The 14,462-nt window shown below is 38.3% G+C and overlaps 1 protein-coding gene across 1 annotated transcript in view; it reads right to left on the bottom strand.

Moving 5' to 3' along the window:
• Positions 1–668: 668 nt before the first annotated feature.
• Positions 669–14,462, bottom strand: part of LOC149168858 (condensin complex subunit 2-like) — a 101,156-nt gene continuing 87,362 nt past the window's right edge. Inside the window, exon 13 of the mRNA XM_089428449.1 lies at positions 669–881. Coding sequence (XP_089284575.1) covers positions 669–881 — 213 coding nt within the window. The remainder of the gene's footprint in view (positions 882–14,462) is intronic.

Genomic DNA, 14,462 nt, shown 5'->3' with positions numbered 1-14,462 from the left:
CATTTTATTGTATTTTATATATAATCACTCTGCTATTGCATCACACTGTTATGGATGAAGCAAGTGAACAAACACCAAATTTATTTCCTCGTGCATGGTAAATGAGTTCATAAACACATGATTATAGGATCACAAAGAAATGAAAATAGACGTAACATGTTCTATGACACAAATGGTTCGATAGACTTCAAAGACACCACCTCAAGAAAGATTGATAACATTATTTCAAGGAGGAAATAATAACTAGATTTAAAACTAACACAGAAAACAATCCTAGGCAAGTGCATCTGGGCAATAATTTCTAAAATAATATTTTCTACATCAAAATATTTTGGAAGCATAACATCCAACACCTAAAGGCTCACCAAAGAAATAAAAAGGAATTCGGTGCAAATAAATTTCACAAAAAAATCACCTTTTATTTATGCACTGATACTGCAACCTCTTTCTGCGTCCAACAAACATCAATAATAACAGTATGTATAACACCCATTGCAGGAGTTTTCCATCTTAATCAAACAGGCAGTTAGATTACTGTACATGACCTAAAGAATCTTATACCTATTTGCATCTTGTATTTGCAAAGGCTGTGTTTGTTTGATAGTTTCTTTTGGTATAATACAGAAATTGACTTGCATATAACATGTCATGCATCACACTCACAATGGTTACTCCTGCAAACTCGCTGGTATTTGAATACAGAGTTCATCTAAACTTGGGCAGTCTCGGATGCTTAAGCAATGTTCATTAGCTAAATGTAACAAGCAGATGAAACATAGATGCACAGAAATGTCCTCAGGTGCAGCCGCTGGGCAATCTGGAGGCAAGCTGCTCAGCAGTCCCTTAAATGACATTATAGTTTCAGGCTTTTCATCGTGTTCCTGTCAAGAAAGTGTGAATATTACAAGTTCGAAAAGAATTTATATCTATTTTTACAAAGAAAATAAAAGCATCACACGAGAATCAGAACCGCTTAACTTCTAAATAAGTCTATCAAACGTGAAGATCAATACAAATGTTATTTTAATGTCTTCAAAAAACAACTAAAGACTAAGCAACACACTGACTGGCACCATAAGAGGCAATCCGCAATAAACAACTACAATATAATGATTTGTTTATCATGGATATAAATAAACCAAAATCGTTTTAAAAGTAAATTTTCCAGCAACCTTTTGATTAAAAGCCCAGAGAGTACTTTGTTATTGTCAATATAATGTGAATAATTCTCTGCGCAAATTGCAATGCCAGTCTGTTACGACATTATCCATCGTTCCAAAATGACTAATAAGTTGCACAAACACTGAAAATAGTGTTTGCAGTTATAATATGTCAATCCATTACATTCAAAACCTATGTTTCACCAAGACTTCATGATGGGGGACCACGGGTGTGGGGAGATGCACAGAGGGGACATGTGGGAGTACCCTCAAATTTTAGGTAAATTTAGGGACAACATGGGGGGAATTCATTTGTGTGTATGTAATCCAAATCTATATTGATCCATACATAATTGAATTAAATAATGAAATATGTGGATCCATATTCATCATTCATACTGATACATGCATCATTCATACTCGTCATTCCTCAATACACCGCAAGATTCAACAATGAAATACATTGATCCATATCCATCATTCACCATTCTGGAATAGTAAATTGATATAACTCAAACTCCAAAGGCTTCTAGGCATCCCACTTTTGAGAGGGGCATGCCCAGAAGCACACTTTTTGGGGAAACGTGTCCCTCAAACTGGAAAACGTTTTCCCCTGTATCTCACCAAAAGCGGCCATGGGAAACATTTTCTCAGGTGTCCCCCGTCCCAGAGTGTGTGGGAAGAATGAGGTGTGTGCACCCCACCTTGGGCTACGCGTCCTCATGGAACATTGTGTGTATGTAATCCAAATTCATATTCAATAATGAAACATAAATATATTGATCCATACATAATTGAATTAAATAATGAAATATGTGGATCCATATTCATCATTCATATTGATACATGCATCATTACTACTCATCATTCCCCAATACACCACAAGATTCAACAATGAAATACATTGATCCATATCCATCATTCACCATTCTGGAATAGTAAATTGATATAACTCAAACTCCAAAGGCTTCTAGGCATCCCCCTTTTGAGGGGGCATTCCAGAAGCACACTTTTTGGGGAAACGTGTCCCTCAAACTAGGAAATGTTTTCCCCTGTATCTCACCAAAAGGGGCCGTGGGAAACATTTTTCCAAGTGTCCCCCCATCCCAGAGTGTGAGGGAAGCATGAGGCGCGTGCACCCCACCCTGGGCTACGCGTCCTCATGGAACTTTGTTCAAAACACCTAGGAAGTAAACAAAATAAGAGTATAGTGCTTCTTCTAGTCAGAGGTAAATGAACATAAAGTACTTAGGTTCACCACCAAGAAAAAATAGTAACAGGGTAAATGGTCTACACAGCAAAAAGAAACTAGACACAAATAATTACGGGTGATGGCATTGTGAGACTACATGTTAATACTTATGTACAATCAAGTTCAATTCTTTTGCAAAGCAACGAATCTACTTTTATTATTACAGCAGTGAGCCCAAGAGTAATTTGAGAATATGATTACAGTCAATTCATTCTAATGGAGAAATTCAATCAATTCAATTCTGAGAATCTGAGAAAACTCTTTTTAGTAAGTTGCACGAAACGCCAAAATGTCTAGCAGTTTCAGAAACGAGGACGGCCCGAAACACAACCCCCGGAAAATGGGAATGCGACCAAAACGTCATATATATATATATATATATATATTATATATATATGACGTTTAGTCAATATTAAATAAATTATAACACATTATTTTGCAAGAAAAAAAATAATGAGACATATAAATGTAATTTTAGAAGGAAATCCAAATTTATATTAACTCGAATAAATGTTTACATGATGCAAATATCCAAAATTAGCTTTTATAGATGAGGCTTTACATCCAAGGCTCCAAAATCAACCTTTATATGTGAGGCTAATCTTGGCTACATTAACATATTATTACTAATAAAACTCCTCATCCTCACCAGCAAAGATAGAACAAGATGCTTGTTCAGCAGAAGAGGCAACTCTACTAGTGCTTCCAATTGCACTTGCATCACCACTAACACAAATATCAAGCGCAGAAAGAGAGAGCTCTAAATCTGGACATTCTGCATCCACATCCCAATGTATGAAAAATGAGTGAATGAAGTGTCTTTTTAAAGAAAAGAAGAGGGCTCATAAGGTTTCTACAGAATTCTATTCTTCTCATCTTCTAGAGAATTCCTTCTGTAATTGTTTTTATTAAATTTAGCTAACATCCACGTAAAAATTGTGTTTTGGTGTTAGATGGGGCCCATGCCCTCTTTCCACTCCTTGAGATGGCTCGATAAGGCCCAAATAAAATTCTATTTTTCTTTCTAGTTTCCAAATCTCACCCTGTTGCAGCTGAAACTCCGCCAAAATGTCGTTGGTCGTATCGTTCGGTGATTCAAAATCACGAAACATTGTATAGTACGATCGACGACATTTCGGGTCGTCCTGGGTACTAGTACGCAACTGAATCTGGCATTTCCTACAACATAGCATTTTCGAGAGTTGGTTACCCTAGTTGTCCTCTATGGATGTGAAGTTTGGGGGAGTAGCATGTCAAATCACAAGTGGAGACAACTAGAAAGAATTCAAAAGCACTTAATCATTAGTAACATCAAAGTCAAGTCAATGGTCCCATATGAAATCCTGTTAGATGAGGCTTGTATGGTTCCTGATGGAGGCTTCAGAAACGATTCATTTGTTAAGTTATTTAAAAAAGGTGGAAAGCATGGATGAGCACCATTGGCCCAAAATGATTGTTGCAGAGGAACTAAAGCATAGGAAAAATTGGAAGAAGCAAAATGACAAGTGGATGAGCAAAGGGGGATATAATTGGCAAGATTGTCCTAACTCTAAAGAGGACATAAAAAATTGGGTGACTGCAACACTTTGAATTGCCATGTGGGAAAACCAGGTTAGTCGAAATTACAAACAAAACAAAAAAAATAAAAAACTGTATGTCAAAAATTTCAAATCAACACAGTCACATGATGAAAATATTTATTTGAGTGTCGCAATCAAGGGAAAGGCTAAAATTTTAATATCGCAGCTAAGGACCGGATCTCACCATCTTAGGTATGAAATAGGTAGATGAATAACCCCCAAGGAAGAGTGGGAAGAAAGAACTTGCATCTTTTGTAGGAAAGGAGCAGTTGAAACCGAAAAGAACTTCATCATGGAATGTCTGGCTTATGAGGACATTCGTAATCAATTTGAAAGCAATTTGAAGGTGGACAGTTTATGCTAGTTGTTTGAGGAAGCAAGGCTTTACAAAACAGCGAATTTTTTTATCAAGATTCATGGCAAAAGGGTTGTTTTAGAGGGAAACTTGAAAATGTGATGTTTTGTTTGGTTTGGAGTTCTAGGTCCCTTAGACCGTTGGGTCTCGTGGACGTCATTAAAATTCCTTCAATTCAATTCAATTCAATGTTAGATCGAAATATGAGAGAGCACGCTAAATTGATAATTGCGCAGAATATGTAGTTCCAATAACCTATAAGGGAGTTGGGTAGCGAACAGTGATGGCACTGTCAGGCCACATGCTAATGCCCCAATTATAATTTATTTCTATTATGCCAAGTAAAGAATCTAGATTTTTCATTAGAGCAATAGGTCCAAGTGTAGTCTGAGAATATAATTCTAAAATGTTATATTGAAATGCAGGAAATGTAGGAACCACAAGTAAACAACTAATCGCTTCCATAAATGAATAGAAACATAATTTTTTATGTATGAATTGGGTAAAACTATTGAAAATCATGATTTCAATAAAACCCTCCAACTAGATCAAGCCCATGGGGGGCAACTCAATTGGTGATTATCGTGATATGAAGTATTGTGTAAACCATGAGATTCAAAAGTTCAAATCCCCCTTGGGTGAAGCCAATTTAAAAAAACAAAAAACAAAATAACCTCCAACTAGACCATATCTAGGGAAATGGGGGAGGTAGGACCAATTGAAGCCCTTGTATTAAAAGATTGAAGAAAAACATAAATTATCATAAGAATAACATATACAGAACAATACCCACAAAACATAGAACAATCGGCGAGAAGATGTTTTGTTAAGGCACCCCTATGAAGGTCACCAGTTCAAAACTCTGTGGATACAAAAAAATCCAACCATGATCAAGGTTGGTGTGGCCTAGGTCGAGTGCAATTCCTGGGGGAATTGGCTTAGATGTTGAAATTTGAGGCAGCTTTGGCATGAATTTCCCTAAGAGAAACCCAATTACCCCAAGGAGAAGCCCAACTACCCAAGGAGAAACCACTTTGCCCCAAAAGAGAATTCAAATGGTTAAAGGAAAATTATTATTCGAATCGACTTAATATTTCTTTCTTTAAATGATGGGACTCAATCTCTATGTGGGCAAGCAATCATCAAGGCATGTGGTAAATATATTTAAATATTATTAAAAGCAAATTAATAAGGTTTTCTTCATGTTGGCCTCACAAAAGAAAGGGTCACTATTAGAATATTCTGACACATAAGAAATAGTTAAGTATAACTTGGTCTAGTGTAGAGTTAGGTAAAGTGTGTTTCTTTACTATGTACTTTTGTAACTTAATCCTGCGGTCACGATATGTAGCGATCCGACGGTCCATTCTCTCCTCGGTATTACCAACACTTGATCCGTGGCTTAACACCCGATTGGTCCATGATCTCTATTTAAAGAGCATGGTGAGTCATTTGTAGGGTAACCATTCATGAGAGAAGCTTATGTAAATTTTCATTCTTTTATTAATGAATTGCCTGAAGTGGTCGTGTTGGCTCAGGCCGTGGACTCTTTCCCTCTTTGAGAGTTTTGACCACGTCAACAATATTGGTGTATTGATCTATGATCTGTTTGTGAGCGGTGTCCTTTGGTGTTCTATCTGAGGAACTTACCCTATAAATTCCTGCATGGTATCGGAGCTTGGACCCAGGTTCCATTACCCGAGTTCCTTTTGAGGGGGTGTTGGAAGAATCACGCACCTCTATGGAATCCGTAATTTCCACCCTGGGGATCCTGGTTATTGGTTTGGAACGTTTACCAATACCTGCGGGTTTTGGTGTAATGGAAAACCTCTTATGATATCAGAGCTATTTGAGGGCCGCATCCGTTGGTGATCCAAATCTGAAGCCGGTAGAACTGCATCCGACTGTCGTTTCCTAGATCTACTGTTACTGACTGCTTTCGGGCCGAGAGGACTGCTCTATTGTGTTAGGAGCATCTGTTCCACTGAGGAACCCCTTTCGTTTGACGCGAAAAGGTTTCCGGTAGCCCTAGCTACGTCATTTTTAAGATTTGGAGGTATACAGTGTTTATTTGCAGTTTTTAGTTATTTTCTCTCTGTTTATTTCGGTTTGTTTAGCTCTTTGTTTTTTTATTACAGGATCTATACCTTTTATTTCTGTGTATGCTTTTTTCCCCACGACTCTATGCGATATGGGAAAATCAGAAACAAAAAGGAAGGATTTTTCTCATGCATATGCTCTTTTCCGCCACCCCCCTTAGTGTGATCTCGGAAAATCAGAAACATTGAGGAAAATATTTAGTTTCCGGCTAAAGCTAACTTCAAGCCATAAGGTTTGTTTTTTTGGTATGTCTGTGCTGGGTTTTGTGTTTTTTGTTTTGTAGGCAAAAAGAGTTTTATCAAGTAAGCATGCACCCCAAAGCTTCAGTGACTAAAAAAAACCCTTCCTTTTTCCAAAAATTACTAACCTTTTAATCTAGCTCACTTGGTCCAAAGCTACTCTATGAGAATGGAGGTCTTGAGTTCAAGTGTAGAGTTAGGTAAAGTGTGTTTCTTTACTATGTACTTTTGTAACTTACAATCCTGCGGTCACGATATGTAGCGATCCGACGGTCCATTCTCTCCTCGGTATTACCAACACTTGATCCGTGGCTTAACACCCGATTGGTCCATGATCTCTATTTAAAGAGCATGGAGAGTCATTTGTAGGGTAACCATTCATGAGAGAAGCTTATGTAAATTTTCATTCTTTTATTAATGAATTGCCTGAAGTGGCCGCGTTGGCTCAGCCGTGGACTCTTTCCCTCTTTGAGAGTTTTGACCACGTCAACAATATTGGTGTATTGATCTATGATCTGTTTGTGAGCGGTGTCCTTTGGTGTTCTATCTGAGGAGCTTACCCTATAAATTCCTACATGGTATCGGAGCTTGGACCCAGGTTCCATTTCCCCGAGTTCCTTTTGAGGGGGTGTTGGAAGAATCACGCACCTCTATGGAATCCGTAATTTCCACCCTGGGGATCCTGGTTATTGGTTTGGAACGTTTACCAATACCTGCAGGTTTTGGTGTAACGGAAAACCTCTTCATGGTATCAGAGCTATTTGAGGGCCGCATCCGTTGGTGATCCAAATCTGAAGCCGGTAGAACTGCATCCGACTGTCGTTTCCTAGATCTACTGTTACTGACTGCTTTCGGGCCGAGAGGACTGCTCTATTGTGTTAGGAGCATCTGTTCCACTGAGGAACCCCTTTCGTTTGACGCGAAAAGGTTTCCGGTAGCCCTAGCTACGTCATTTTTAAGATTTGGAGGTATACAGTGTTTATTTGCAGTTTTTAGTTATTTTCTCTCTGTTTATTTCGGTTTGTTTAGCTCTTTGTTTTTTTTATTACAGGATCTATACCTTTCATTTCTGTGTATGCTTTTTTCCCCATGACTCTGTGCGATATGGGAAAATCAGAAACAAAAAGAAAGGATTTTTCTCATGCATATGCTCTTTTCCGCCACCCCTTAGTGTGATCTCGGAAAATCAAAAACATTGAGGAAAATATTTAGTTTCCGGCTAAAGCTAACTTCAAGCCATAAGGTTTGTTTTTTTGGTATGTCTGTGCTGGGTTTTGTGTTTTTTGTTTTGTAGGCAAAAATAGTTTTCTCAAGTAAGCACGCACCCCAAAGCTTCAGTGACTAAAAAAAACCCTTCCTCTTTTCCAAAAATTACTAACCTTTTAATCTAGCTCACTTGGTCCAAAGCTACTCTATGAGAATGGAGGTCTTGAGTTCAAGTCTTTTATTTTGTTGAACTAATTAGATTAAGTTTGGAAAGAGGGCAGATTTTTTTTTAAATATAACATTATCATTCATTTCCGCACATTCTCGCACTTCGTCGGCATCTTCAACAACTTTTCTTCAAAAAGCCATAACTTCTTCATCCGGAAGCCGTTTTCAGAGCCGTTTTTTTTAATCAGCCTAATTTTTCGGGATCTTTCCATTGGAACACTTAGTTTCAGCGTCTATAGCTTCAATTTCTGTTAAAATGGAAAGTCCATGCCAAGTTATTCTTGACAGCACCAACTACTTCCAATAGTGGTCCTACATTGTGGATTTACTTAGAAGTAAAGGTCTTTACAGAATAGCCTCAGTCCAAGAAACCAAACCGAAAGATGAAGATAAGGCAGCCAAATGGGAAAATATGCAAGATCAAGCACGTGGATTGATAGGGATGTCTATTTCTCCAGACCTTAGATTCCATATCAGAACTTGATACTCATAATGAAGCAATGAAACAGATCACTAAAGTTATTGGATTTAAAAATGAATTTAAAGCCCATCAACTCGAAAAAGAGTTGCTTACATTGGACCCCAATAATTTTTCTTCCATTGAAGATTTTTTGTCCAAGTTCAAGACCCTTAGGCTTCTCTTGGAAGGTGTTAAGATTAAGAAAGAAGATGGTAACCTTATCTATTCCATTCTTACTAAGTTGAGACCAACCTACTCTGTGTTTGTTTCCACCTTCCATTCTACAAGAGAAGCCTTCATTTCTCAAGGACAAGACTACAAGTCCCCTTCCTTTGATGCCTTTTATGATTCTTTAATAAGAGAACAAGAAAAACTCTTACATCTTAGTCTTTTTAATCTTGGAAACTCTTCTAAGAAAGCCTTAGCCGCCCCGCAACAACCAAATTCAAAGAATCCTAAGTCATCGTATCCTAAAAAGAATGGTCCTAAACCAAACAAGGGTCCTAAGCCATTTCAGTCTCAAAATGAAAAATCATTTCAACAAAATGATAAGGCAAATAAAAACAAAGAGAAGAAGACTGATAGACATTGCCACTTTTGTAATCGAGATGGCCACTTAGAATCCAAATGCATTAAGATGATGGAAGCCTTGGAAGCAGCAATGAAGAAGCATAACATCCATTTGGAGCACTCAACAACTTCAACTTCATCTTAAAGAATAGCACTTTCTTCATGTGGTTGTCAAGCATCTTAGTCTAGATATGCACTAAATGTATCTTCTTCTCATTCTCATGAGTGGCTCATTGATTCTGGAGCTTCTTATCGCATGGCGAAAAACAAAGCCATGTTTTTTTCTTTAAATGATTGTCACACCAAAAATATATATGTTGGTGATGATAGATCTCTTAGTGTTGTAGGGACTGGAACTGTTCATATAGACAATGGTCAATTCAATGATGTATTATGTCTTCCAACCTTATCCTGCAACCTTCTATCTGTATATCATATAACTCATTCAGGTGAAGGTAAAATCGTTGAATTTTCACCTCATGATGTTGTAATTAAGGACCTAAGAGATCCTAGACAGATTTTAGCTACTGGCATTGTTGATGATTCTACAAAGTTGTATAAGTTTAACAACTTTGGGTCATCAAATCTTCCCTCGATATTTGTTGCTCATAATGATGAAGTGAACAAACTTTGGCATGAGCGATTTGGTCACTTAAACTATCGCTCCCTTCAGAATCTATGTAAAGAAAATATGGTGATAGGTCTTCCAATGGTATCTTGCAGAGATGGTGTTTGTTCCAGATGTGTACTCGGAAAACATCATCGAGATAGTTTTGAAAAACGTGCCTCTTGGCACGCCTCAACCCCTTTACAACTTGTGCATAGTGATTTATGTGGTCGACTTTCAGTTGTTTCATTCTCTGGCTACAAGTATTTCTTAACTTTCATTGATGATTTCTCCAGACGCACTTGGGTATACTTCTTAAAACTCAAGAGTGAAGTATTTAACATGTTCTTGGCCTTTAAGGCCTTTGTTGAAAAACAATCTGGACATCAAATTCTTAAGCTAAGATCTGATAATGGCGAAGAATATGCTAACAACAAATTCATCAACTTTTGCACTGAGAATGGAATTCAAATGCAACATACTGTTCCATATACTCCACAACAAAATGGTGTAGCTGAAAGGAAGAATTGCACCTTAAAGGAAATGGCTAATTGTATGCTTCAATCTAAAGGACTTAGTCTTAATTTCTGGGCAAAAGCAATTAACTGTACAAATTACATAATAAATCGCACTCCTACTAAGGTTTTAAAGAATATCACTCCAGAAGAAGCATGGAGCTCAATTAAACCAGATGTAAGTCACTTTCGTGTTTTTGGAAGTGAAGCATGGGCCCATATTCTAGATGAGAAACATAAAGCTTTAGAACCTAAGAGTGAAAAATGTATTTTTGTTGGATGTTTTGAAGATGTCAAAGGATACAAACTTACTCCACTTAAGTCCAAAAATGTTATCATTAGAAGAGATGTAAAGTTTGCTAAAAATATATCGGCCTACAAGCCTAGTTCAGCTGATGTGCCACCTCTCCCTATCCCTTCTACTTCTGAAAATATTTCTTCTTCAAATGATGACAGCAAGGATGATAATCCTCCCCCCTTCTCAGGATCCTCCTTCAGCTCCTCAGCTTCCAAAATGGCTATGTGCTACTCGGGATGCAGTAGGTGCTCTTGCCGGTGGTCCTACAGATCAGCGACGTACACGTTCTCAGTTCGATAGAGCCTTTTCTTTACTAGCTCAAGCTTCAACTAATTATGATCCTAACACCTTTACAGAAGCTTCAGGCCATTCAAATTGGGACGCAGCTATGAATGAAGAATATCATTCATTATTGGCAAATGATACATAGGATCTTTTCCCCTTCCAAAGGGACGAAAACTTGTTAGATGCAAATGGGTTTACAGAACCAAGTATGGAACAGATGGAAAAGTTGATAAACATAAAGCTCGTCTTGTTGCTAAGGGTTTTTCACAAGTTGAAGGCATTGACTATACTGAAACCTTCTCCCCTGTTGCCAAAATGAACTCTATCCGCCTCGTTCTTTCGCTTGCTGCCTCTTTCAAATGGGAAGTCCATCAGATGAATGTTAAATCTGCCTTCTTGCATGGGGACTTGCATGAAGAAATCTATATGGAACAACCTACTGGCTTTATACAAACAGACTCCAGCCTTGTATGTCGGCTTAAGAAATCCCTTTATGGTCTCAAGCAAGCCCTCGAGCTTGGTATGCCAAAATGGATAGCTTTCTTTTAAGAACTGGATTTTCTAGGTGTCATTCTGACAACACTGTCTACACCAAGAACATGTGAAGTCCAACCTTAAAAAGAAGTTTGAAATGACAAACTTAGGACACTTGCATTATTTTCTTGGTCTTCAAGTCTTGCAATCCAAGGAAGGTATTTCCCTTTCCCAGTCCAAGTATGCATGTGATCTTCTACGCCATTTTCACATGGAAGACTATAAGCTAGCCCCTTCTCCTTTCAGTCTGAAGCCAAACTTTTAGTCACTTGTACTTCCCCTGAAGTTGATGCTACCTTATACTGTCAACTTATAGTAAAACTTTTGTATCTGACCCATACTCGTCCTGACCTACCTTTCCTTTGTTGTTGGCCTTATTGCTCCATTTATGCAAAACCCACATGAAAGTCATTGGAAAGCAGCTAAAAGAATACTTCGTTATGTTCAAGGTACAGTTCAGTTTGGGATTCATTACAGTGCAGAAGCATCTCCTCTATTGGTTGGTTTCACTGATTCTGATTGGGCTGGTGACCCTGATGATCGAAAGTCTACGGCAGGTTATGTGTTCACTCTTGGTTCAGGACCTATTACGTGGGCTTGCAAGAAACAAAGTGCCATTTCTCTTTCTTCAGCAGAAGCAGAGTATCGTGGTGTAGTAGAAGCTAGTAAGGAAGCCCTGTGGCTTCGTCGGATCCTATCAAAGTTTGGCTCTCAGCAGCAACCTCCGATTACACTTTGGTGTGATAATCAAAGTGCCATTCAACTATGCAAAGATCTAGTCCAACATCAACCCAGCAAACACATTGAACTGCACATGCACTTTACCAGAAAGCTCATTCACGACCATGTTCTTGAAGTGCAATATTGTTCAATAGATTATCAAGTTGCAGACATCTTTACAAAGGCTCTCACAGAGGCTAAGTTTACTAAACTTCGATTTATGGTTGGAGTTCAAGAAGTTGTCACTAAGGGGGGATAGGCTCTAATGCCTCCTTCCTTCTCCTATTGTGTTATATTTGTACATCCTTCAATCTTGTCCCAAGTTGTTCTTAAGGGGGGATGTTAGGATATTCCGACACATAGGAAATAGTTAAGTATAGCTTGGTCTAGTGTAGAGTTAGGTAAAGTGTGTTTCTTTACTATGTACTTTTGTAACTTACAATCTGACGGTCACGATATGTAGTGATCTGACGGTTCATTCTCTCCTCGGTATTGCCGACCCTTGATCTGTGGCTTAACACCTGATTGGTCCATGATCTCTATTTAAAGAGCACGGAGAGTCATTTGTAGGGTAACCGCTCATGAGAGAAGCTTATGTAAATTTTCATTCTTTTATTAATAAATTGCCTAAAGTGGCCGCGTTGGCTCAAGCCGTGGATTGTTTCTCTCTTTGAGGGTTTTAACCACGTCAACAATACTGATGTATTGATCTGTGATCTGTTTGTGAGCGGTGTCCTTTGGTGTTCTGTCTAAGGATCTTACCCTGTAAATTCCTACAGTCACGTTGACTTTAAGGCACCCCTTGGCTCCTCGTCGATTTGTACAAATAAAGAGCCTTTGAGAGCTCGTTCACCATCACAATCACATCGCATCTTTGGAAAAAGATATTTTGATTTGGCCACAGCATATAGGAGCTATTTCAAGAGCAAGAAAAGACAAATTTTTTGTGCATCATTTATGTGATTGCAAGGCCAAGCTTAGGAAGAATGTTGGTAGTGTTTGAAGGGCAATCCTGTGCATGATTTGTCGTGGCAATTCTCTACTTAACATACCAAAGTTTTTTTGTCTTTTGGAAGGAGGCTTGAGCCCTAGTCTGGCGCTGATTTCAAGGCATATTTAGTGTCAATCTTTTGTCAAGCTATTGGAGGGTTGACACACCTAAAATAGGGTTGTTCTTGATATGCCGAGAGGTCTAGTGAATTGGTGGAACCAGGTTGCATTCCTCGATGTTAATTTTCATATTGTTCTAAGTTGTTTCAATTACTTTAGCCCAATTAAATTCTTCAATTAGCAATATTTTCAATAACAATTAATGTTTTCAATCATCAACAGTAATTGAAGATAGAACAATAAATGCAATGACAAAGGAGACAATCAAAACATCAACAAGAGACACCAGGTTTGGTCAAAGACCAGGGAAAAACCCCACAAGGGGGAAAACCCTTTGAAATTCTTCTTCTATTAGATTTCATAAAATGTTCAGCAGAGAGTGCAATGAGCCCAATACAATATCACCCAGCAAAGTTCTTCCAACAATATTCAAAAATATTTTTTTGGCATCAATATAGATCAGAGACAACTCTTCCTATCTGCGGTCAACTACGGTCAAATTTCAAATTTTAGCCCTACTTTCCAGTCGCAAGGAGGAAGGGGTATGCGTGCAACTGAGAGCTTCTAGTCACTACCTTGAGCCTGCACGCTTGCGGCTACATTCGAAAATTTCCTTTGACAAGCTTGCAGCTGTGACCCGAAACCCTAGAAACATGTGTGAGCTTCAGACCTTGTAATCTCGGACTTGTGAGAAACAATTTCCTTGACCCAGCCTCACACCTGTGCAAACCAATCAATGAAGAAGAGAAGAAGATGCTTTGGTGATGTACAAATGAGCTTGAGGTCACTTATATTTATAGGCTTTTAAGGGTGTCTAATTTGTTGTTAGGGCTGACCTATCCAAATGTGCATATGTGGGCTTTTCTTCATAAGTACACTTTCCCTTAACCAAATTGAGTGCTTCAATAGTCAAAATTGGTCCTCTCGAAAATAGGAATCTGCTCCCATGGTTGGAATTTGTTATTGAGCTGTCAAATTAACACTCCTTCTTAGCTAGGGAGAAATTCCAACTACATCATGTAATAATCATGTGTATCCTATCATCATATTATGTCCCATCTCTGTTCAATTCTATCTGCTGAAACATTCTCGAATCTAAAGAAGAAGAATCATCGAGGAGCATTAGCTACCACCCTCTCTAACGTTGGAGAGCACATCTTAATCTGAAATAATATTAGGGAGCACATCTCAACCTAAAACTACATCGAGGAGCACATCTCAACCCAGAATCTCATGGGACAGC

This window comes from Pinus tabuliformis, chromosome 4_2 (genome assembly GCF_031772625.1).
Source record: "Pinus tabuliformis cultivar Carrire ecotype Pingquan chromosome 4_2, CPIR1, whole genome shotgun sequence".
Taxonomy (NCBI): Eukaryota; Viridiplantae; Streptophyta; class Pinopsida; order Pinales; family Pinaceae; genus Pinus; species Pinus tabuliformis.
The sequence above is the reverse complement of the archived record's forward strand: the minus strand, read 5'-3'. Positions and strand labels throughout refer to the sequence as shown.